General features: G+C 40.7%; 2 protein-coding genes across 4 annotated transcripts in view; one reads left to right on the top strand and one right to left on the bottom strand.

Annotated features, from left to right (window-relative positions):
* The window catches only part of doc2g (double C2-like domains, gamma), a 66,082-nt gene extending 65,566 nt beyond the window's left edge, over positions 1-516 (bottom strand). Inside the window, exon 1 of the mRNA XM_082535242.1 lies at positions 263-516. Coding sequence (XP_082391368.1) covers positions 263-301 — 39 coding nt within the window. The 5' untranslated portion in view covers positions 302-516. The remainder of the gene's footprint in view (positions 1-262) is intronic.
* Positions 1-25,235, top strand: part of cabp4 (calcium binding protein 4) — a 31,160-nt gene that overhangs the window by 2,428 nt on the left and 3,497 nt on the right. The window contains exons 2-8 of one of the 3 annotated variants that reach the window (XM_082535249.1): positions 2,504-2,560; positions 2,945-3,046; positions 3,402-3,531; positions 12,208-12,238; positions 15,038-15,181; positions 21,826-21,935; positions 24,293-24,440. In XM_082535249.1, the coding sequence (XP_082391375.1) occupies positions 2,505-2,560; positions 2,945-3,046; positions 3,402-3,531; positions 12,208-12,238; positions 15,038-15,181; positions 21,826-21,935; positions 24,293-24,440 (721 nt within the window). In that variant the 5' untranslated portion in view covers position 2,504. Of the gene's footprint in view, positions 1-2,503; positions 2,561-2,944; positions 3,047-3,401; positions 3,532-12,207; positions 12,239-15,037; positions 15,182-21,825; positions 21,936-24,292; positions 24,943-25,235 lie in introns of those variants that run through there. The other 2 variants (XM_082535248.1, XM_082535250.1) reach the window with 2 other exon arrangements.

Genomic DNA, 25,235 nt, shown 5'->3' on the forward strand with positions numbered 1-25,235 from the left:
TCAAAGCGGCCCGCATGCGCAAAAGAAGACGTCACACACAACGCGCTCTGTTTAGACCCAGAGCAAACAGTATTGTTTGACTGATGGCCCTTAATATAAAGACTTCAGACTTTACGTTTCCCAATTTTTGCTTTAAGTTATTTTGTTATTTACATAATAATGTAGATAACCTAATAATTATCCTTATTGCTGTTTTAGAGGAGTGGTGCTTCAAAGGATAGTTGCAGATTTCTGTCAGAATCTGTACAAATAACATGCTCACGTTTCTCCAACGTTGTCTTCCCAACAGTTTCACTGACATCTACGCTGGATAGCCAGGAAGCGTTCGCGATGTCTTATCGGGCGCTTCTCCGGTGCTGATAATTGGCGTCTGTCTTGTGTCAGTGACGTAAAAGACGGATTTAATGTGACATGACCGTTCAAACAGCAGTCGCTTTCTAAAACATCGGATATGTATCGGATTCAGTACCACATACGAAAGTGACCCAGATCGGATTTGAAAATATCGGATTTGTGCCATTCACACTGTCATAGCATGATAGGATATGGGTCGCATAGGGTCAAAAAAATCGGATTTGATACACTTTTGCCTGCAGTGTGAACATAGCCTAAGTGGCATTAATAAGCAAAAAAACTAAGAAATCAGGAAGGGGGCAAATACTTTGTCCTAGCACTGTGTGTAGGTTTCACAGGAGCGCCTAGAGTTCTCTGAAAACCTTCCTTTTCAGTATGTATGCACTCAATGTGGGTCACGTTTGCATGACATATACAATGTGTCTCAGCGTCCTTCACTCCAGTGGCTCTTGTGGAGTATATTTAGAATCCCTATTTAGTGTTTAACTCCCAACACCCCAGGCTGGCCCATTCGTCGTCTTCCACATCATTGCAGAACTCAAGTGCAGCTTGCTTTCCATCGTCAGCTGTGTTTGTTGTGTTGGTTTCGTCTAGTCCACCTGGCCCTCCATTTCATTACTTCAATTAGAATGATTAGGATCTAAAATTGCTTGTGTCGGCTCAGTGATTGACAGCAATTGGCCACTTAGGGAGGAGTGCTGCAGACACAAAGCGCTGCTCAACGGCTTGTGTAGTGAAACGGGTACAGGGTGTGCATGCGAGTGTGGCTGTGTTTGTTTACTCTGATGGGAGTTGTGCTCACTGAAGACGAGAGCAATTCTTTAGGCAAACAATGCGAGGCCATTACTATAGAAAGTCCAGATATCCTGCTTTCCCCACAAGTGCAGCGTGAATGTTTGGGAAAGCGGCAGAGACGCTGTGTATATGTGTGTGCTTGCATTATTGCAAGGTTTTGCAAACACTGCAAACTTTTTTCAGTATGCATGTAAATAAATAAATAAATAAATAAATAAATCAGTGTATAGATAAAATAACTTCTGACCACTTCAATTCCAAAACTGTAATTGTGGGTGGACATTAAAAATTCCTCCCCTCTCCATTCGTACAGTTTAATATGCTTCAAGCGTGTTGCAATCAGGACGTATCGTAAGCACACTGATTGTGCGAAAGCATGACAGACAGGCAATCACTACTCAGTCATGGCACGTTTTGTTCCACCCAGCTGGAGCTGGGAATGTGGCTTGTTTTTTGCCGAGGTGCATTAAACGGTCCAACATAATTTAGACGACTGGCTGGTCTTCGTGTCTCTTCTCATTACAGCCCTCGTGGTCCGGGGCCGCCTTAAGTAGTGACTGTTGGAGCAGATCTTGACGGTCTGTCTTTGCAGCAGCTTCGTGGCGTGCGTGCTGGTGGTGTGAGGCGTTGGGTTTACAGCGCATCAGTGTCAAGTACGGCCGTTCATCATCAGGCGCTGATACTCAGAACTGCCGAGGCTCGTGACAGAACATTAATCTGTCTCTCAAATTGAAAGCCATAAGTTTCTCCTCCTCCTCCCTCATGAGTTCTGCACATGCGACTGTCATACACTCCATTTCCTTTCATTTTTCTGTTCGCCATCTTCTTCTGTTGCTGTACTGACATTTCCATCCACACTGTCCTGTGGTCCATGTTTTTTGTTCTGCTGTTTGGGTATATATGCTGTGATTGCATTCAAACTCAAACTGGTCCCTACCTATTTCAGCTGAGCCCCCACCCCTGCAAGTTTTGCTATTACTAACGTTTAAAACTGGGTTTGAGTGACTCCTCTTCCCTCTGGCTCAATAGTTGAATTAAATAGATTTCTATAAATGTGATTAATGCTGTGATGCGGTGTGTAATATCTAGCCCTGTGCTCATTTTTGTTACTGCAACTTTAGCAGCTAAGACAGCCCTTTTAGCTTGTCTCTACCTTGCATTTGAAAAAGCCAGTTCATGAAGACTTTAGTGTTTAATATCAGGTTTTGTTTGGTTGTTTGTTGCTTTGTGTGAGCCCAACAAGCCTTTTCTTCATTATTTTAGAAAGCTCTTTTGGAGCCTTTGCCTTTACATTATGATATTTGTGTCTTTTCCCTCTCTTCCCTTTTGACATTTTCTTTTATCTTCTGGCCAGGATGTCCGTGAAAGGTGCAAAGGGAGGACCAGAAAGTAGACCATCCTCTGCCGCCAGGTCAGTGAAGAAAAAAGTCAAAATTAACAATTCAAGCTCAGTGTGAACCCTAAACCTCTCATTTGGAGCATTTCAGTGGTGCATTTCCGTTGTGTTTGTCTGTTATGTAACAGTACATAAGCAAATTCAGTAGGAAAAGTAATTCTTGAGAGATTGTCTAGCTGATTTTAAACGGTCTTAATAGCTTTTCAAGACATTTTTTTTTTGGGGGGGGGGCGCTTTTAGAAATCCAAAGAGCTGTCATCAGTATCCTCCCATCGTAGCCAGCTTTTTTAATGGGAGAAAGAACTGGCTGTTAGACTCTATCAAAGTCAGTATTTATGTTTCTTTTTCTTTAAATAAATAATGGGACTCTAAGTTGATTAAGGCCTCTCTCTTTCCTAGCACATCTCCACGAGTGGGGAGGGCTGCAGCAGCTGGAAGATCACCCGTTGCAGGCAGATTTAAAAACAAGGCCCTTCAGCTCAGCCTCTCCAAGAAATTCTGGTTATTATCGTTCTCTGTTTCTAATCAACATTGATTAGGACAAGGGGAGTGGGACGTGTAGAGTTGTGCACCCAATTATGTGATACATCACCTGAAAAATAAACTTGTAGAGTTTCCAGGTTTCCAAGTTGCCCTCCTGGGAAACACTGCCTTTCTTCCTTTTTTTCTGGTGATTGATGTTACCACTGATGTCACCTGACTAGGCCCAAGCAGCTGATGCTGCACGAACAAGGGATGGAAAATATTACCTCAAAGGCACTTAAGTGTATTTGGTAAACTGCTGGAGGGGAAATTATAGACTTGGCTTTTATGATGATAGCTCTCAACAATTGGCGTGCAAATGCACTCTTCACAGCTCAAAGTCCCCCACACCCCAGGGGAAGGGCCCTGAGGAGCAGGATAGTCGGCGTGGTAAAAGGAGCCTCAGCAACAGCTCAACAGTGGCCGCTGCCTACGTCGCCTACCTTAATAAACTTTTTGGACAGGTCAGTTCATGCATATACACATTAATTTAAACAGAACCTGACACTCAATAGTGATAAATAACAAGGTTTCATTCTGGAGTATGTTTACATTCAGGGGTAACAGCACATTTATAAAGGGCAAATATAAAAAAAACTGAGCAGGTGGTGTGGATTATTAAAAAAATAATGTACACAGTCCATATCAGCATGTCCTGGTGATGCTTTTATAGTAAAAATGCCTCTTAATTTAACAGTAACTGCACCTGAATACTGTATGTTTGTGTTTGAAGGGGAATCTCGTGGTGCAGACAGGAATCAAAGAGCAGGCACAGAGATGGAGACACAAAAGATCAAAATGGTTAGGACCCCATCACTCAGTGCTTGGCGAGTGATTACTGGAAGTTGCTGCCAGTCGCTCGTGAAATTAGTTGCAAAAGAGGGTGCTGCACCAAAGACCTTATGATTGTTTTGATCACCAACTTTTCAAGTAGAGAAACTTGAAAATGTGTGACTCAAACTGGAACTGTTCTCCTTCACTGTAGTGAAGTTGTGTCCGGCCACTGAAATCATGGTCAGACACAACATGTTTCAAGAGATGCAACTTTTACTTTGAAAGTGAGTCGTTTGAGTTGCGTGGCACTCTTCACATTTTCACAACTATGTAGGGAACAGTTGGTGAGTGTCTGCATGTTGGTGTCTTCCATGCAAATTACAGGTGGCTCAGCAACTAAACCAATCTCAAAGAGCTTGTAGGTCCAGCATGGTAAACCTCACTGTAACTGGTGTTGCCCATGGGATCACTCACCAGTCTCTAGATGTAGTGGTCTGTTGTTCAGCAATACATTTCTCACTGGCTATTAGCAACCGGTGTTAGGGTGTTTTATCCAGTTTTTCTGTGCTGTGGATTTTACACAGTACGAAGTGAAGAGCACCAGAACCCAGCTGCATGACTATCAAGTTAGCCTTTATCTCTACATGGGACAGACAGGACAGGTGGACAGATCATAAGTTGTTCAAGTCATGGTTGAATCAAAGCCTAACTTTATTTATGAATTTACTTTATATATACTGAATTATTTACACTTCATTGATTAAAAATAGATACATTTTCTGAAAAGCTGTGAAGTGGTTGTAAGTAATCCAGAAAAGTTGGAACACCTGCAGGAATTAGTAGCAACAGCTTTCAAGGCTTGATCAACCTGCACTGACGCAGAACAGCTTTAAATTGTTAAGCCATTTTGTCCTCACTTAAAAAAAAGACCTTTTTGTATAATTCTGAAATGTACATTATTTTTTCAGTTTTTGGTAACTTTACCTTTATATCAATTCAAGCTATTCATTGGACTTGAACAACTTGAACTGCAATAAATAATTGGAAAAACTAGGGTGTTCTAAAAGTTTTAACTGGTAGTATCTGTTGAAAACATGCAGTCATACTGTATGTGCATGTGTATCTCATTTATTCCATGTTTGCTGTCATCATACTTGTCTTTATCTTACTTTAGCAAGGCTAAATCTATTTTGGCATACGCTTAAATGACCTCTGACTGAATTTGTCATTTGTGGTGCTGATCAAACGCTGTAATTGATTAATGTTATATTCTGCAACCTGAAATACATCGAAAGCAAAACTGAGTTTGATTTTAGACACAAATGATGATAACCAGCCCGTAAGAGTTAATATTTTCTTCCACAATCTCCTCCTTTGTCACAGTAACTGCTCAACGTGTACAAGGTGCACCTGCTCCTTTCACTTCAATTGATATGTCCTTGCCTCATCTCCATCAGCCCAGCAGGTCTCAACTTCACAGTTTGAAAACCCCTGGAAACATCCAAAATCTTAAATAGTGGTTGTTTCCTAGCCCTCTAAAAGAGAAAAAATAGCCTTACTAGCATTTATTTATTTTAATAACAATTATGCAATACAAGCATGTGCAGCAAAAATGCAAATGTGTCTCCTTTATGCTACACAAAACACAAACACAGAACCGTGATAAAGTGGAGGTTTGCACAGTGAGTCACAGCTGAATAAAAAAACATTAAATTTAAAGTTATGCAGCCGAGCAGGAAAATTGCCCTATTTATTTAGCTGATTGTGAGCACTAACAATCAGCTGTATGTATAAACACTGCTTGTGGCTGTTTGCAGTGATCCATAGCGATCCAAAAGCAAATGCTCTGTTTGTAAACCGGTAATTGTTAATGTGGAATAGGTCACATAACCATGGAAATCAGTATCATTACCAACTGCTATTAATTCAAATATGAAATTGAGACTGTGGGCTGTAATCCATGTCCTTTATGCCTTGGAAAAGAAAAAGGGGGGGGAAGCACTCCAATAATTTCACAAATGATTTAATGCCTGGACTCTGTGTCATCTTCCAGTAATGCTCTGCTTGGCTCGGGTTAAGAATTGGCTCTTTTCACGGCTGATACCATGATCCCAGGTCCCTGCAGGATGTTACAGAATATTTCAAAAAATTACAAATGGACATGAGCCAAGAAACGATGCACAAGCATCCTGATTTTTGTTGGAAATATTAGCTGATTTACACATGAAGCACTTAAAATCATAACATACAATGATTTAATTTGACATATGCCATGTTCAACGCTCCTGAACAAATAGTAAAGTTCTTCTCATGTATTATATGAGGAAAAAGGCAGGATTTATTTCATATAACTGAATCACTAAAACCTGATAAGCAGAGAGTCTATTATAATGTTGTTTTTACACAAGATTAGGACTAATCAGATGTAACAATACTCAGCTATAGTCATTTTGGAGACACATGGTGGAATTAAAGACCACAATATACAGCCAATTCAACCCTTTGAAGATTCGATTTGAGTACAATTCTCAGTCATTTCAGGTATGTACAGAGTAATGATGGGAAGAGTCGGTTCATAATGGTCATGAATATAACAGTGGACATTACTAGTCAGTCTTCCTAATGAGCCAATATCCATGAAGCATGAATAGATGACATTAGTGATTTGCCCAGGAGAGGATATCTAATTGTTCTGAGAAAAGTAAACGTTCCCTCGGCAGGATTATAGGCTGCATTAAATTTGTCGTGCAGCTGGTAGATTAGATGGGGAATGCTGGTGTTGCACATGTTTTCAAGTGTGAGAACAAAGTTGTCCTTTTCATTAAAAACTGTAACAGAGATGATCCTCCCACAACTGAAACCATAGTCACAGTGAAAATTTGCCACGTCTTGATTTGTTGTATTTTTTGCATATTTGTCACACTTACATGTTTCAGATCATCAAAAACTTTTAATATTAGACAAAGATAAACCAACTAAATACAAAATGCAGTTTTTGTATGATGACACATTATATAATACAAGAAACTCAAAAGTCATTGAGATCTGTCAGTGAAGGAAAGGGTTACAAAGTTATTTCTAGTGTATCCCGGTGAGAGCAACAAAAGGAGAAAATTTAAAACAGCTTACCGAAATTACTCCAGGAACACATCCACGACTCATCCAAGAAGTCACAGAAGAACCCAGAACAACATCTGAAGAACTGCAGACCACACGTCCAAGAAGAAGACCACTGTTGACCAAAAACAACACAGAGACTCACCTCTGCCCTAAAACAGCTTTATGATCTCCAAGACTTCTCGGAAAATATTTTGTGGACCCACAAAACACAAGTAGAACTTTTTCAAAGGTTTTCATCCCATTACACGTGCATAAAACTAAAACAGCATTTGATAAGAAGAACATCACACCAACAGTCAATCATGGTGGCAGTAGTGTGATGGTCTGGGGCCGCGTTGCTGCTTCAGGACCTGGACGTCTTGTTGTAACTGATGGAACCATGAATTCTGCCCTCTACCAGAAAGTCCTGAAGGAGACCCATCAGTTCCTGCTCTGAAGATTATGCAACAGGACAATGATCGAAAGCAAGTCCACATCTGAGAAAACAAAAGTAGCCTAGTCAAAGTCTGGACTTAGATCATATTGAGATGCTTTAGCATGACCTGAAACAAGCTGTACAATACTGCAGTGTGACTGAAAGAAAACAATTCTGTAAAGAAAAGTGACCCAAACAGTGATGTTAAAGACTCATGGTCGCATTTCATAAATGTCTGATTGCAGTTCTTGATGCCAAGGGTGGCAAAGCCAGTTATTATGTGTTGGAGGCAAATACATATTCACACGGGATAGTTGCCTTTTTCTAGTAGATGAAATCATCATTTAAAAACTTGTATTTACTCTGGTTATCTTTGTCTAATATTACAATTTCTTGGGTGATCTGAAACATTTAATTGTGACAAATTATGTGACAAATGTGTTTCAGTAAGTGCCCCAAAATTGCACCATGGACGGCTGGTTTCTGGGTTTAAAGGTTGGAGTAAATTGCTCTCCGCTGGAGCCTAAACCAAAAAAACAAAGTCATAGGTTTTCCTCTGTGTTATTTTCCCCCCATCTCCCCAACTGTGTGTCATCACCTCTCCCATAAAAAGCAAATCTCACTTTTCTACACTGCTAGAAAGCTAGTTTTCTTTTTTTTTAAGTTGGAAGAATAAAAAACAAAACAAAACCTTGTTTGCAGCTCAGTCCCGACTGTCTGCTGTTTTACAGACTTCCATTTTATAGTCATGGTCAATGGAAAAACTGCTTTTTGTGCCACAGGAGACTCATTTGTGGCAATGCTGAGAGTGGCCACTGAGAAAAATGTTGTGCTAGAGCCGAGCACCAGTTTTTCTCTTTCGCAGTCATAATATTCACTGACTCTGCAGAGGAAAGAGGGCAGAAAGTAAATGCTACAAAATGTACTTTTACTTTACTTATTTTTTGTGAAGCTGGCCTCTGTCACAAGTAATCATATTAAGTTAAAAGGTCATTTAACTGCAAACCACATTGTTTCTCTAACTGCTAGATTAATCTTTAAACACACACAAGAGAAGGATTTCCTGAAATTTCCTGAAATGAAACCCACCCCAAGAGGAGCTGTGCGCCTATGAACATTTACAGATGTTGCATAACTTGATCTCCTAATAACTAACGACTGTTTCAGAGTTGCAGCCCATTTATTGGAAAAGGAAGAACATCTCACCATGACCTTGGGCTACCGCGGACAATTTTACACTCCTCTCCGACTCACTACGTCACCTGCCATGACTGATCTAGCTTGTTTTACCGTGGCGGTCTAATGTTTGAATTTACAAGTGATGCTTGGACACTGAGGTAGAGAGACCATATCCTGCAGCCTTCCTATCTCAACACAAGTAGCAAGATTCCCTGTCAGCCTTCATCAGATCTAATCGAACAAGCGGCTGGCAGAGAGAAGAAGAAAGACAACTGATACATGTGCACATCAGACAGAAGCACAGTTGAATGCAAAGCAAATCGCACTGTACTCTGTACTGTACACTGTAATGTCACTGCTTTGTGGGTTTTTGAGAGCCTTTTCACTTCAATGCTGATGCATGCTAATGTGAAACTTCTTCTCACATGTGTACACGCGTCATACTTACAAAGCAGTGTGCTGCTCAGTGGGCCACATGAAGGCAGACAAAATGAAATGAACCATTAATGGGCTTGTTCTGACGGATGAATTCAGAGCCTGAGTTGCATGCGAACTAATCATTTCTGGATGAAAAAAAATCTAATTAATATGTTGACCTTGCTATGTGAACATGCCTTTTTGTGGTTGCAGGATCCTGTGCATGGTAAACAGTGGTGCAGCTCTGCTGGCGCTATTGAGTTTTTGTTTTTTATGCAATGACTATTTTACAACTTAAAAGCCTTGTATAAATTACTAGTGCCTTAATGTTTTAAGTAGCGCCCACATTTAGTAATATAACTGGTGCAATTGCATCTTGACGTTGCATTTATGTTACAAATCTTGCTGGCAGTTTTACACAGTGAATAATCATTTGAACGCCCGCCATGCGCTGCAGCTTCCAAATAAACGACAGGCGCCTTTTCCTGATGCTATTGTGCACTTGAACGGGATGACCTTGTGTGATTTATGAATTAGACAGGCTGAGTGCCAACATGCATTAGGAAGAAAAATATTGCACTTCTCTTTGCATTTCATTACCCGTGCTGCTCAGATTTCCCTTTTTATCTCTCACTTTTCGAGCATTTAAAAAAATGAACAACTCGAGGTTGAAGAACGGTTTGCCTTCATAAAAGTAGCAGTAGAGTAATGAAAACAGACACTTGGTTAAAAGCAAGGGTGAAACAGTAATAGCTCACAAGCAAGGGTGGCATGGGTTCTGGGGTGAAGTATTTTTTATACTTGTAGGTAGGGCTGTTCGATATAACGATATATATCGGATGACGATATGGTTTCATTTTACGCTATCGTTTGTTTCGTGGTGTCGCAAAATAAACTGTTTACGGCAATATGTTTTCATCGTTTTGATGGTCACTGTAGTGGCTATATTAATTTCTTAAAGTTCTCTCTTTCTCTTATATTTTATATAACCACACTACACCTGTTTTTATGTGTTGTGGTTAGCAACAATAACGGTAACAGCATCGCGTGTCCGCTTGTTTATGTTCCACATAAACCTTTCACAATAAAGCTCAATATCCTGTTGAGACTTTTCAAAATAAACTGAATCACGTGAAAGAGCAGATTATTTACGGATGAGAATTAAAAAAGAGCCGCCAGGTGCTAAAAAATAAACCTTAGTTTATTTTTAGAACAGGCTTTTCCCCGCAGCACGCTGTGTAAAGAAAACTGCGGCCGGTACAACTTATGTCTAAAAATGTATAGTTTCATGCATCTGTTAAAACACTCGACTCCAGCTACATGACGCGCAGCTGGAAACACTTCCCGCAAGTCGAGATTCACAGAATTTACAGAAAATGTTACATTTTTGTGATTTATATCGTTATCGGATGATAGAATTCTTGTATCGGGATATGAGATTTGGTCATATCGCACAGCCCTACTTGTAGAATATGGAACTAATTAGAAGCAACTGAAATTCAACAGTGTCTCTCTTCTGTATGATACGCAGTATTTTTTCTCTACCCCTTAAAAGCTGATGAGGAGTAATGCTTGAAGCTCTTTTTTTCTGAACTGAGCGGTTTCTGTTATAATTCAGGCCTGCTTATAGAACAAAATGACTGAGTGTGCAGCAGAAATTAGTGAGGGTGGTCTGTCCCTATGTAGCTATGCCTGGAAAGTCTTGAAAAGATAGTGTGTTGTACAGCTCACTCCATGCCCTTTCATTTAATGATGGTTTCTTGAATTTTTTTATGTCTACTTTGACCTTGAGTACTAACAAGGAAAGCAAGGATGCTAAGACATCCAGCCCCTTATGCTCCCCAAGCCCCAGTATATTATTGTTTGAAGTGAAGTTTGAAGATGATCCATAAAAAATTGTGGGAGGCAAGAAATATTCAAGTGAATAGATATTTCATCATTTTTGTACTGAGCCTTACCAATCCCAAGTCCAAGTATTGAAACACAAGCCCACAGCAAATCAGCCAACATTTGTTCTGTACGTAATCAAAGTTTGTTGTTTCTTTGAACTTAGAGATATCCTTGGGCTTCTGGTGTCTTTTTGCTAAGCAGCATTTCCATATGTCAGTCTCCATTGCTCTGTAAGATGACTGAGTTAGCATGTTTCTTGCTTTTTCCCCCCGTGGACAATGCTTTTGCAGTAGAGTTGCACACTGTTTGCAAGCCCTCGAGTCAAAACACTGTGCTGCAACCATCTCGCTAAGGACACATCATCTCAGTGCATCTACAGGATGATTAATGACATTTCAGTGTGATCTTTTAATATCTAAGCTCTTTTTTATGCAAATTCAAATCAGCACATGTTTGCAAATGTGCTAATTAGAACACTCTCTCAAGGGCATGTGATATGTGACTATTAAGTTGTTGTTGTTTTTTCAAGGGCTTACATATTGTAGTGTGTGATGGATCCTTGCAAAACTGCCAAACCACAAAGCCCATCCTTTTAAGTCTGCATTTCTTGCCTACGGATATGTATTCCAAGTGATTTCCAAGTTATAATGTCTTTTCATTAAAACTGCCTGTTTGTAGCCAAACATATAACATCATATTACTATTTTAAGCCATCAGCACACCTAAATTTCACTGTCATCTATTATTCTAGGTGGTGACTAGGTGGAGATTTTGTTCCTAGCTTCTAGCTTTGCCTCACTCTGAAAATATGGAAATGTTAGAGGGAAAAAAGGGAGAAAAAGAGATCACCCTGAGCAATTGTCAAAACAAGGCAGAGAATACTGAATGTTTCACACGCGGCTATATGCAAATTATATATCTTGTGTCAAGTGTGTGTGTGTGCACATGTGTATTTTTGCTTAACCGTACCTGTGTTTCTTTGTGACAGTGCAAAGTTTCTGCAGCTCACTGTTATGTTATGGCTGTGCATGGGTGTATATTCACACAATGCTGGGTCTCCCTCAAGACGCCGTGTTTGTGTATGCACGCGCGCGTACACTAGCGTGTCATTTTGCAAATTAGCAAGACATGTCGCTGGGTTAAATCCCATTAGAGTTTACTGTTGGCATGCAGCAACAGTGCTGACATGATATGCATGTTATTCTAATTTAGTAGTCAAAAACAGATGATCACTGGGATGATTCTCAGGAGAATTCACAGTTTTAAAGCCAGCCTGATTTCACATCCCCCATTCTGATACTGTTGTAATCATTTCTACTGTTGTTTTCTTTCCTCTGCTGTGCAGGAGAGGCAGCTGATGCCACTGGAGATAGATGGTAAGATGTTGTTGAAGGTGTAATTGCAACGCAAGCACATGATGAAGTAAAAGATAAATTACTAGTCAATACACACACCACTCAATATTTAACTCTAGGCAAGATGGCAATACTTCTACGAGAGGCACCACCTTACTATACAAAATTCCGTGAATCTTCAAAGCGTTCACATCCCACGGTGTCAAATATTCCCTTTCTAACTGTAGATAATTTATCGGAATTTCAGGAGTGGGACTACATCTCTACCCATGCCCCTTCCGGTTCTCTATCTATATGTGACACCCAAAAATCCCCCAAATATTTTTCTATTAAGGATTTAGACTTAACCTAGCCCACTATTATTCAACGCGTGCATATCTAAACGTCAAAAATTTCTGGCACAAGGATGCCAGTGTCACTGTTTTCTATCTCTTTTCCCAACCATGGCTCAAGTGGTTGGGAAGTGTATCTGTAACCGGAAGGTCGCTGGTTCGATCCCCGGGCTCTCTGTCCTGGTCGTTGTGTCCTTGGGCAAGACACTTCACCTACCGCCTACTGGTGTTGGCCAGAGGGGCCGATGGCGCGATATGGCAGCCTCGCTTCTGTCAGTCTGCCCCAGGGCAGCTGTGGCTACAACTGTAGCTTGCCTCCACCAGTGTGTGAATGTGAGAGTGAATGAATAGTGGCATTGTAAAGTGCCTTGAAAAGCGCTATATAAATCCAATCCATTATTATTTTTTGCAAAGTGCAGAAGCAAAATTTTGGCCCCCGGGATGTCAGGTTCTTTCTTCTCTATCCCGCCTTCCCAAAATGCAGCAGGAAGCTTTTCCCCCACTGGGATGCCAGTTTTCTTCTCAAATACTGGTCATTTGCAAGCGCAGCAGTAAACATTCCTTACACCAGGATGTCAGTTTCTCGGTTACTGTTTCCTTCTTTGCAGACCTTTCTGGGACCAGGTGCTGTTTTCTCTGCCATCTGTCCATCATTCGCAAAATGCAGAAACAATGAACATTACTGGCACCGGGTTGCCAGTTTCTTGCTCCACTATCTCTCCTTTCCAAAAAACAGTGCAAATAGTGCTGAGATAGCATTCTTTTTACAGCACCGGGATGCCATTTCTACTTCTACATTGTTTCCTCCTTTGCAAAATGGAGCTGCAAACCTCTTGGCACTGGGATGTCAGTTTGTTTCTACACTACCCCTTTTCTGCAAAGTTCAACACCTAACCTTCATAGCATGAGGGTGCCAGGGCAGCTTCCATTAACACGTGACCAGGTTTTACACCTCAAGCCCCTTCTTTACAACCAAATAATGTTCATTCCTCCCTGGACACAGCAATTTTTCCTCCCAATCTACTGGTTCCAAGCATTCCTACCAGTTGTATTTTTGCAACAGCGTTTGACCTTTGTAATGCACAGTCATTTTTGCTTCCGGGGGATGCCTTCTTTGGGGATCTGCCCAGCGTGGGAAGCACCACCAGTCCCCTCTGAGGCCTTCCCCAAACCGCAGCCTCAATTTACATTCAAGCCATCTGCCATTAAATACTAGACATGCTGTCAAACCTAAAATGAGAATGTTATCCCAGCTAGTAAAAAGATACAGTGTCCATGTTATGGTGCTGGGGCTGCTTCAGCTTCAGGCACCGAGTCGACCTCTAAAAAATGCACATTTTCGAGATTGAACTGGTGTTGAAGTGTATCACAATTTTGTCAGGTTTAGCAAAAGATTGTGGTTTGGGTTTAAATATTATTTTTCACAAGATTCATGCTGAAAAATGATGGTTTCTCTGTGCTATAAATCTGATGTCATGTGCTTCCTTTTTAAACATCCATATGTGACAACCTGGGAGTGAGAGATGTGTTTCAATATTGCTTAAATTCTGTGTCACCACGCTGACACCAAAGGGGAAGACTATTATTTAACATGTATTCCAAGTTTGGGCTACACCTCAGAATACATTTATTTATTTATGTTCTAGAATTTTTTACTTCAGATGTGCTGCCCTTTGTTCAGTGATCCTGGTGGAAACAGGCAACAAATGATCAGTTCTTTGTACCAAAGTCATACACATTTAACCTACATTAACTCATTCACTGCAATTGACGTCTATAGCCGTCAATTGCAGTGAATGAGTCAATGGGTTTAACTCATTCACTGCCAATGGCTGGCAGTGAATGAGTTAAGAGCTAGTTTCCCAGACAGTGATCTAGTCAGCAGGCTCTACATTAAACAGTGCGAAACTAGACCTACCTGCATGTTGGAAAAATTAAGCCAGTGTAAAAGTGCCTTAAACCTGCATTCTATCTGAAGGCCAGCAGATGCCGATAGCAAGTGGCAAAAAATCCTATAGAAGCCTACAGGAAAATGACTCTCTGTCCTGACCTCTGTAAACACTTTACAGAATAGTTTCAGTCAATAGACTCAGTCACTCATTCTGGGTCGTACTGTCTATTTTGGCTGGAGGATTCTGTGCTATGAAAGCACACACTCCACAGACTCTCTTTCCTTGATGGAAGATCTGTCTGTGGGATTGAGGAGATCCTCAAAATATCTTTTTCACCATTAGTTCATCAGTGTTACATTCCCACCATATTGCCAGAATCTCCTTGAAAGTGCAATAACTTTTGTACAAAATGCAACATTTGTCTCCAGAATCATAGACACGTACCTTTAAACACACACCTATCACACACTAAAGCTCAGACTTCTGCTTGTATCTGCACACTGTGTGTGTGGGTGTGTGCGTGCACGCTTGACTCTTGGGAAAACCCAACTTTACGGTTTGCTGCAGTCGATGGAATTTGTTTATGTGTCTGTCAGAGCTTCAGGAGGCCTTTAAGGAATTTGACTATGATGCGGATGGCTTCATCCATTACAAAGACATCGCAGACTGCATGAGGACCATGGGCTACATGCCTACAGAGATGGAGCTCATTGAGATCATCCAGCAAATCAAGATGAAATGTAAGTATTTATCTGGCAGTGTGCATCTATAAGGACCCATTTCTCCCTAAGAGGCTAAAGCACGCGTGTATAATTGATGGATCTTTCAGTAGAGTGCAGGTGTGAATGTGTGAGTCGTGTGTCTGCACAAACCCACGTGCTTGTGTTCTTTCCTGTGAGTCCTTGAGGACCTCATGTTTGCCTTTGGAGTTGGGGACATTCAAGACGTTTTAGCAAGCTGATTAATGGTCCTCATGCTGCAGGTGCTGGGGGTGTACGAGTGTTAGTCTACATGTAGAAGTGTGTGTTTACACTTAATCTTTCTCCCGCTGCCCTTAATGTTGTTTGCCTCTGCTTTCTTTTCTGAACGATCGAGAAGCAGATATGTGTGTGGTAAGTGTTGAAAGTTTAAGGTGAATCATCTTTGCAGCTAGAATTTTGCCATAGCCTGGAGTGAAGCGAACTGTATCACCTACCCGATGTCAAAACAACTTTGTTCAGAAAATCTAAAGGGTTCTATTAAGACTATACGCAAAATTCAGTGGACGGCCAGGATTTTTCACATAGATCATGCTACTATCTGCAATTATTAGGATTATCATAATATTTACTATTGTATGCTTTGAAGCCCAATATCAGCACACCTGCACATCATGAGAACTCTTATTTTCATGTTTGTGTATGGCATTATTTGAGCAGATTATATTTCTCCATAAATAAGAAGCATCATAATTATTCTCCTATGAATAGAACATCATATTTATATGCAATAACACAACATAATATGTATAACAATTCAATTAAATGCATTCACTTTGATGATGTGTGTTTTTCTTGAATTTTAATTGGCTCCCACTGAATGCATGTGAAAGGCAAGAAAAAAGATGCAGTGAGGAAGGAAACGTTAATCCTCTAAACCATGATCTGAGGTAACATTCATTTCTGATGACAGCAATATAGCTCCACCAGCTGAGTTAGTTTTTAGAGCTGTGGGGTGACTCCTGGTAGAGTATGCTTCATGTTTTATGCACTGTACAATAATGCCAAGCAGCAAACTGATAAAATGCACAAGAACCACTTACTCTGAACAATAACAACCCACATGAAAGTATCCGTCTTATCTTACCTTCACCTTTGCCTGCACAAGTGACCAAACAAACAGTTCAATCTTTACTAGGAAAAGTGAAGTGCTAATGTCAGATCAGCTACAGATCATTAAAGGACACACATTTACCAGCAAATGTCATTTCGGTCCATTAAAATACCACCATGCTCCTTGCTCTTTCTTTCTTTTTCCCCTGTTGATGTTCACAACCGAAGCTCAGCCTTCCAGCAGCCAAAACAATGAGAAAAAAATGCATTACATATTTCCACAGAGACACAGTTTTCTTGCTCTTATTGTAAAAAAAACCCCCATATTATGTAAGTGTTTTTGTTGCAAAATTGGATGACTCAATGTCATTACGGCAGAAAACTTTGATATTTCCTTTCATTATTTGTATGTAGCTGCTTTTCAAAATAGTCTTGCCTCTGGAATTATTTTAAAATACTAGTGTGACTCAGTGCAGAGCAACCAGAAAAATATGAATGAATGAAAGAATGAATGAATGAAAAGATGCACCATATGGACAAAAGTATTAGGCCACACCTCCTAATCTTTGAATTCAGGTGTTTCCAGTCCACGTAGTCTGTCTTTACAAACATTTGTGAAAGAATGGGTTTCTTTTACTGAGCAGTAAAGTAACCGGATGTCATCTCTGTAAGCAGGCATTTAGTGAATTTCCTAAATACCCCACAATCAACTGGAAGTGGAAGCTATTTCAAGACCATGTGGCAGTAGCAGACCATGTAAAGTTACACAGCCAGGTCCTTGGATAGTGTGTAAAAGTCAGCAACGCTCCTCTGTCATTAAGATCAGCACAAAGACTGTGTGCCATGAGCTTCATGACATGGTTTCCATGGCCTAGCAGCTCCTGTAGATGTAATATGTGGGTGGGCCATTACTTTTGTCCTAATAGATAATAAGAATAATACTGAACTGTGAGTCAGTAGCAACTTCACCACATCTGCTCCAACAAAGCTGGGTTTTTTTTTTTCAGCTGTGATCTTTGGGGACCAGAGTGCAGCTGGCTTCCTCTCCTATACCAGATAGTAAATTAGGTTCAGCCGGTGTCCCCAGTGTAAATAATATCCTGATTAGATTCTTAGAATGACACCAACAAGGATATTGTTGTGGCACCGTTAACCTCGCTCTCATGAATATCTCCATCTAATGTGCACCCCTGCAAAAAGTGAACTAAAACTCATGCAGCAAATACAGCTAAACATGTAAAGGGGAAAAAATGCCTCGCGCTTTAATCACTACTGTCACAAGGTGTAAAACTGCAGCCATGAAACGGGTGACTCACACGTGAAGCTTTGCACATCCGTATATAACAAGAACCAGAAAATAGATAAAGTGATGCCTCACACAGTGTAGAGAAACATTTTCCATCTGCAGCTAAAAGGAAAACCTTAAGAGAAATATTGAGCACACCAGGCCTTTAGAGGTTGCAGCTGTGTGTTATATTTCATGCCGTGTCTCATACTCTGTGTTGAGTGTGGCTTTGGTGTGATCACTAAGGTGCTGTCAGCTTTTAGATATTCTAAGCTCGTCCTCTGTAGTGTAATCCCTCTAGATTGATTATGAAATTCATCCACTTTTTTTTTTTTTTCGAGAACAACTATTACGCTATCAATTAAAAATAATCTCCTAAGGCTTTTGGTGGAGTTTCCTCAACCCTGTGATCTCACACTGACCCACTTAAGGCTCAGAAATTCTTCAAGGCTGTGTCAGGAATCCCCCAGACAGCTGCTTCACAAGGGTAAAGCCAGTCAGCCAAAAAATATACTTTACCTTGAGGCAAGCATGAAAATCCTTTACCAACCCGAAAATCAGAGAATTAATTGCTAAAAGTAGGTTTTATGTAAAAATCCAGCCCCTGCTATTGTGGTAGGCAGCGGTTTTATCCATTAGCCTCATGATTCAGCATCATTTAGAGCGTTTTCCATCCGGTCAGTTTGTTGTGATTCTCTCTCTCAGCAGACTCAGAGTACTGATTAAATTTTTGAACCACAAAATGACCATGTGGCTTTATTGAAAGAGCCTTTTCCGTCCAACAAGATCCAGATAATGAAAGAAGGCAAAGCCTACTGGTCCACACTATCAAATAAGCCTGTCTCTTGTCGAACTAATAACACGAGCTATCCCACTGTATCAGTCTGTTTTGATATTTACCATGGAGAGCAATCAAACTGGCTGAGGAAGTCAACAGAGTGAGCACACGAGGCTGAACACACAGCAGCATCCATGCACTGAGGATGTTCGTAAAAATTTTCATAACTTAAATTACGTTAGGCCAGCTATACACTTATGTAAATATTGTGGTCTCTGGGAAAAATACATTGGACAGCTACAGCTTTGTATCCAGGTCTCTTAAAACAGTTTTGGATTGGTTGATAGCGTGGGTCTCATTTCTCTAAGCTCAACCAGTCTTGCTTCTTTTATCTAAGAAATACTGAAAAAGGTCAAATAAATACTATTGGCTAATAACTTGGAACTCTTGGTAAATTCTATTAGAAAATTTCCTCCTGTCTCTTTTATTGTAATTCAGTCTTTACCTGCATTGCCAAGTCCTTCTTTGTCTGTCTTCAACTGGTCCAAAATGCAGGAGCAAAGCCCCAAACAAAAACTAGCCAGCACTGATCCCTTTCAGTTCAGTATTTTCAACCCAGAATCCTCGCATACAAGGTCTTGATTAATCAGGCCCCATCTTATCTTAAAGATCTCGTTATATCATATCACCCTAGTGAGCGCTTTGCTTGTGGTTCCTTGGATATTTAAAAGTAGAATGGGAGGCAGACCCCTCAGGCCCGTTTTCTGTGGAACCAGCTCCCAGTTTGGATATGGGAGACAGAAATGCTTCCTATGTTTAAGATTCGATTTAAAACTTTACTTTTTAATAAAGCATATAGTTAGGGGTGGATCAGGTGACCCTGAACCCTTGTTCTTGTGCCCTGTCTTCCTCCCCTCTTGGCTCTGTTGGAGGTTTCTTTCTGTTAAAAGGGAGTTTTTCCTTCCTACTGTTGCCAAAGCGCTTACTCATAGCGGGTTGTTGGTTATTGTTTGTCTCCAATATTGTCGGGTCTTTACTTAACAGTGCAACAGCTTGAGAAGACTGTTGTTGTGATGTGGCGCTTTATGAATAAAACTAAATTGAATTGTGTTCATTTTTAATTTTTATGACATGATTTTCCATATGAAGGGCTCCATGCGCAGGCTCTTGTGTACAAAGCAGACCTGTCCCTGATCGTCTGATCATCTGACTCAGTTCAACGTTCTTATTTTAAATCCAGAGGCGTCCACGCCTTTGAGGTTGCACCACCTAAACTGTAACACATGCTCCCTCAACCTGTCAGGTCAGTTAAATGTTTAATAAAATAAATCTTTTTTCTTTTTCAGACATTTGTGGGAAAACGTTTTTTATAGAACTTATAGCTCTTTTATAGGTTATTTCTCCTCCCATTATTTCTGGCTATAGTTCTTATCTAATGGAAGTGTGGTTGTACAAATGAAGGGAACACTGAGACAATATATACATGCACAGAGGATATTGAGATAACAGGCAACAGATGTGGAGATGGCTGAAAATTAACCACAGACTAGTGAGAAACGGGGAGCAAAACTGAACATAACGCACACGAGACACAGGCTACCAAAACAAAACAGGACGTAACAGAACATGGGCTGGACTCTGACACAGACACGTAAATAAATACAGAGAGAACAGCATCAGGGACAGGAGACAGGACTGGCACTGAGACCTGGACAAAGACACGCGAGCTTTTTGCAGACAGAAGACAAAAACCCAGACCTCAGACAGATGGCAAAACTGAGACGAGACTGGAACAGACTGAACAAAAAAGGGAACAAACCAGGAAGCGTGACTAGATAGAGCAGGGGTGTCGAACTCCAGGCCTCGAGGGCCGGTGTCCTGCAGGTTTTAGATAACATCCTGGGTCAACACACCTGAATCAAATGATAAGTTCATTGACAGGCCTCTGGAGAACTTCATCACATGTTGAGGGCGTAATTTAGCCTTTAAATCAGCTGTGTTGGATCAAGGACACATCTAAAACCTGCAGGACACCGGCCCTCGAGGCCTGGAGTTCGACACCTGTGAGATAGACTATATAGTGCCAAATCACAACAACTGCCAACTTAAGGTAAGGGCACTACAATAATGCAGAGAAAAAAAAAACCAAATTAGATGAACCCCTATGAGCAGGAACTTGGTGATAGTCAGAAGACAGGACACTGAAGCATGCTACTGCTGGTATAGAAGATTAAAATGAGTTTGGCTGAAATGTATGTCTGTAATTGGCTTACAGTGCTAAAGCCAAGTTTCCAGTCTCTCTCCGTGTGGATTTTTTTTATTTTTTGAAACTGCCATACATGGAGAAGTATCCTGTAGGAGCTTTAGCTTTGTTTGAACAAGTTATTTCCCTTTCACTCAACATCAGACTCCAGTCCATAGACCAGCCATAAGTGAAAATTACAGTAAATGTCCACTTTTCACTAGAAACTGGGGGTGAACCTAGCACCAGGTGGTCATCTAATCAGAGCAGGTGATGAGGACTAATGCTGGTTTTAAATGGGACATGCTTTCCAAATGTGCACCATCTTTGGCAGGCTGGTCAGTCAGGTCAGCCTAAAACAGAGCTAAATGAAGACTGATTTTAAGTTAAAGCCACCGAGTCTCTAGCAGCGGGCCTTAAAGCCAAACACATTGCCCAAAAAAATCGACTAAGTATGATATCTAGAAAAAAGTCACCAAAATTCTCACAGGATGTTGATCAATAAATATTTCATGTGCCCGTAACACCTATACTGTTAAAAAAATGAAATGTGCCAAATGGGAGAGGGTCTGGAGAAGCCGGGGAGAACATTATAGTCCCGGTAAAGTTGTTCAGCATGACCAGTTTGGTGGTGGGTCAGTGATGGTCTGGTGACACATATGCATCGAGGGACGCACAGACCTCTACAGGCACCAGCACCCTGACTACCATTAGGTATCAGAATGACATCCTTAGACCAATTTTAGACTGGTGGAGTGGGTCCCATCGTTCCTCCTCCGACAATGCCTGACTTTGTGGCGAGAGTATGCAGGCAGTTCCTGGAGCATGAACGAGTTGATACCATTAACTGGTACCCATATTTGGCTAACCTAAATCCATTTGAATACCCCTGGGACTGCTTCAGTCTGTTTTAGTCCATCCAGCAATGAAATTTGGTCAAAATGGACTAGCTTGCCACATCATGTTTCTACTTTGATTCTTGGGCTGTCTGGATGTGGGTTGATCATTTTCATTTCCAGCAAACGATGTGGCATCCTTTCATTCCTAACACATCACCCAGTCTGTGTCAGTATAGATATCCAGCATGATTTTCTTCCCCTTTGATCTGATGTATTTTCAAAATGTTCCTTCCTCGTTCCCAGCTTTTTTGAACAGTGTATGTGCACCATAGCCTCACAAGGAAAGCGCACAAAGTAACTCTTGACAGTCTTTCTGTGCATATCTCCGAATGTGTGTGTACACGTGAATGTGTGTGTGTCTTTCTACAGGGGGTGGTCATGTAGACTTTGATGATTTCTGTGAGCTAATGGGGCCGAGGATGGTGGCTGAGACAGCTCATATGGTCGGGCTGAAAGAGCTCCGCTGTGCCTTCAAACAGGTAAAAAGGTCTCCAGCCAGAAAGTGTAAAAAAATATTCCTTTAAGCAAGTAAATTAGACCCAGTACTGACAGTTTTTTGAAGTGTGCGACCTTTCTTTAAAGATTGCCAAGAACTGTGTGACTCTTACCTGTAATAGAGGCCGAGGGAAGAGGGCTTTCTATGTAAGAATACAGAAGAAAAGGGAGAAAGAAAAGTATTTCTATCGATGAGATTTTCAGGCAGTCTGGTTTGCACTGTCCAGAGACCCACAGCTTATACTCTAAATACACTTCTTCATGCCACCTGTAATTGTTCTCAGCGGAGTTGCCTTGAAATGCTGCGGTGCCTCGTTGACATGGGAAATATTTATTGAGTCGTTTCCTTTGACACGAACACAGAAGCAGGTACAACAGCAGCTCAGGGCCCTCGTGTGACGTCGGTTGTGGCCGAGCAAAACAAACGCGATGATGTTGATGATGTTATTTGTAAGCACAGCTTTGCACACCTGGATTCATCCCATTACCACATTACAGAATGATAGGTTTTTAATGGGTACCACAAAACAGACAGCACTGATAATGTGCTCTTAATGATTTCAACTGAGAACACATCAGAGTGTACATCAGGCCACTGAGATTCATTTATCTGTGTTGTAAATTTAGCCTCCTGGTTTGTTTTTTTTCTCACTCTTTTTTCTCTGTTATGAAAAGCAAGAGAGAAATTGGATATGAGCTACATTCAAATGCCAAATAACATATAGTTTGCAGCCAAGCCCATAACATTTTGGACAACGATATAATTCTTGTAGTTTTGCCTCCCAAATCTCTTGAATTTACCAAAAGTATTGTATTAATTCTTTATGAGTTAAAGACATTTTTAGTGATAGTTCCCCCATTTTCATAGGCTTAAAATTTATCGGTCATTTCATGTCATGACAAATTAAGCAGATTAAAGATCTGGAGTTGATTCCAAATGATTCAGTTATGCTGAAAAATACAAATGTTCTGCAGCACTATATACATATGGACAGTATTAACAGAAATAAATGTAAAATGTACAAATATACAATCTGGTGTAAAAAACTAAATATGTAAATAAATAGTGTTACAACAGTTCGGGTTATTGCACAGTGGTGGTTTTTAGAGGGAAAAAGGGAAAATGAAGGGGTGGGACTATGTTATCGGTGCACGTATGAGTTAAGGTTGGTTATGGCCTTTGGGAAGAAACTGTTCTTGAGTCTGCGGAAACTGTTGTTGAGAAACTGTGAGAGAGATGAATGAATGTACTGGGCAGTTCAGTTACAACAAAGACCACAGAAAACAATCAAAGTGGATTATCACAGAATTATTTCAATTATTACAAAAAGCATTCATGACATTCAACCAAGTCAAAAACCCTCTGGAGAAGGTGGATGTGAATGTAAATACACAAAGGTAAAACCCACTGACTCAAGAAAAGAAGGCAAGACTGACATTAAATAACCATCGCTTCAATTTATTTTTGTGCTGTGGGACTTTTATGCATCAAACTGTCATTAAAATCCACAAAACTGCACTGTTAGGGTTAAAAACTGGTTTAAAGTTTGAAGTCTGCACTTTGGACACAGGAGACTCAGGGAGGCTGCAAAGTCATCTTAAACTGGTGATTTGGATGGGCCGGTGGGTCTGTTGTCTCCAGAGGGATGATTTCTAAACGGTTATTGTTATGATTTTGTTAAACTCCTGTGGTTAAACCTCAGACAGATTTTGATGTTTGAATTCAAATCCACTGTCGGTGTATGCAGGGAAAACTGCAAAAATACATATCGTTATCCACTCGTGGGCCCTGGTGTATGTTATGAATGACTCCTCTGTTTCGCCTTTGACTCATTACCATTGCTGCCAGAAACCAGAAATTCCAGCTCTGGTGTTTGAATCAATTTGTGGAGAATAGGACATTAGCTCTCACCTTTTCTGAATACAGAGCTTCAAAACTCAGGCTGAACAAATGAGAAATCATTTCAGCTCATTCTAACTTAGAGTCTCGTCAAAAGCCTTTCTCAACTACTAACTTTTCATGAGTCAGCGCTGAACCATCTGCACATTCAAGCTGTTTTCAAACTCCCAGGGAGCTCACGCAGCCAATCTGCATCCACATACTCGATGCAAGACTCAATTTCGACTTTTATTGTTTCTCTTCTGCTTATTATTCCTTGTATTGTTGTTCTGTATCCAGTGCTTGATTTCATCATTATCTAACAAATTTGTAATTTAATTTTTTCTTTTTGTTCTTTGCGTGGCTTTCAGTTCTCGTCACCTATGGTCTAATTATTCGTCTTTCTTCGCTCACTGCATGTTTGTGCTCCGACCCTCTTGCTCTTAACCCTACCCGCTGCAGTTTGACTGTGATGGCGATGGAAAGATCACACTTGATGAGTTGAGGGAGGGCACGAAAACCCTCCTCGGGGAGAAGCTGAAGAAAGGCGAGCTGGAGGAGATCCTCAGTGACATTGACCTCAACAAAGATGGCAACATTGACTTTGATGGTGAGCGGTTGGGGACTTGTGTGGGAGAGGACAGACTTCAGGCAAAAATATGAAAGGGAATCATTATTTTAAAAGAGATAAAGTGAGTGCAGGGGATGGGTGCGCAGTATCATTATTAGCCAGGGGTACTTGTATGACTTCCGTAGTCAGTGGATTTTCAGGCAGGCTAATCACTTTGTCAACTTATATCAGCTGATACTCCTCTACGTATCTTGCTGGAAAATCTTATGCATTTACATTATTTACATTACCTTATTCTGCTCATAATTGCTGCTTCTGCTGCAACCTCCTTTGCAACCCACCTTCATGTCAGTTTTTAAGCTGTGCCAAATTCGGCTTCCCATCAGGGTCTCATCTACACAGTTTTCACAATAAAGTAACATCTACTCCTTAAGGCTCCCAAAAACCTGCTCGAATTGGTGCATCAGCATGTAAAACATCCTTTCCCCGTTGCCACTAGGTTGGCTATTTCTAAACATTTCCTCCATAGTGTAGTCATTTACATGTTTGCGGTTGTGTCAGGAAGGGCTTCTGTATGAAACTCTGCCAAACATGTCAAGCAGCCAAATTATTTAAGCCATATTCAACAACGTGCGTGTTAATTACAGCAAATTAGAGTGCCATGGCAAAGTTGATTGAAATTCACCATGGCAGCACAGAGTCACTGTTTAAGAAAAACTGGAAAGCTTTGCAATTTAGCGTGGCCAAGGACTCAAAAATATGAGGTTAATCCAATTAAATCCCTGGAAGGAGTTTGTTGAAGTATAGCGTGTATAACTGTAATGTAATTCTGGG

The sequence above is a fragment of the Aulonocara stuartgranti genome (genome assembly GCF_965226115.1).
Source record: "Aulonocara stuartgranti genome assembly, chromosome: 6".
Classification (NCBI taxonomy): domain Eukaryota; kingdom Metazoa; phylum Chordata; class Actinopteri; order Cichliformes; family Cichlidae; genus Aulonocara; species Aulonocara stuartgranti.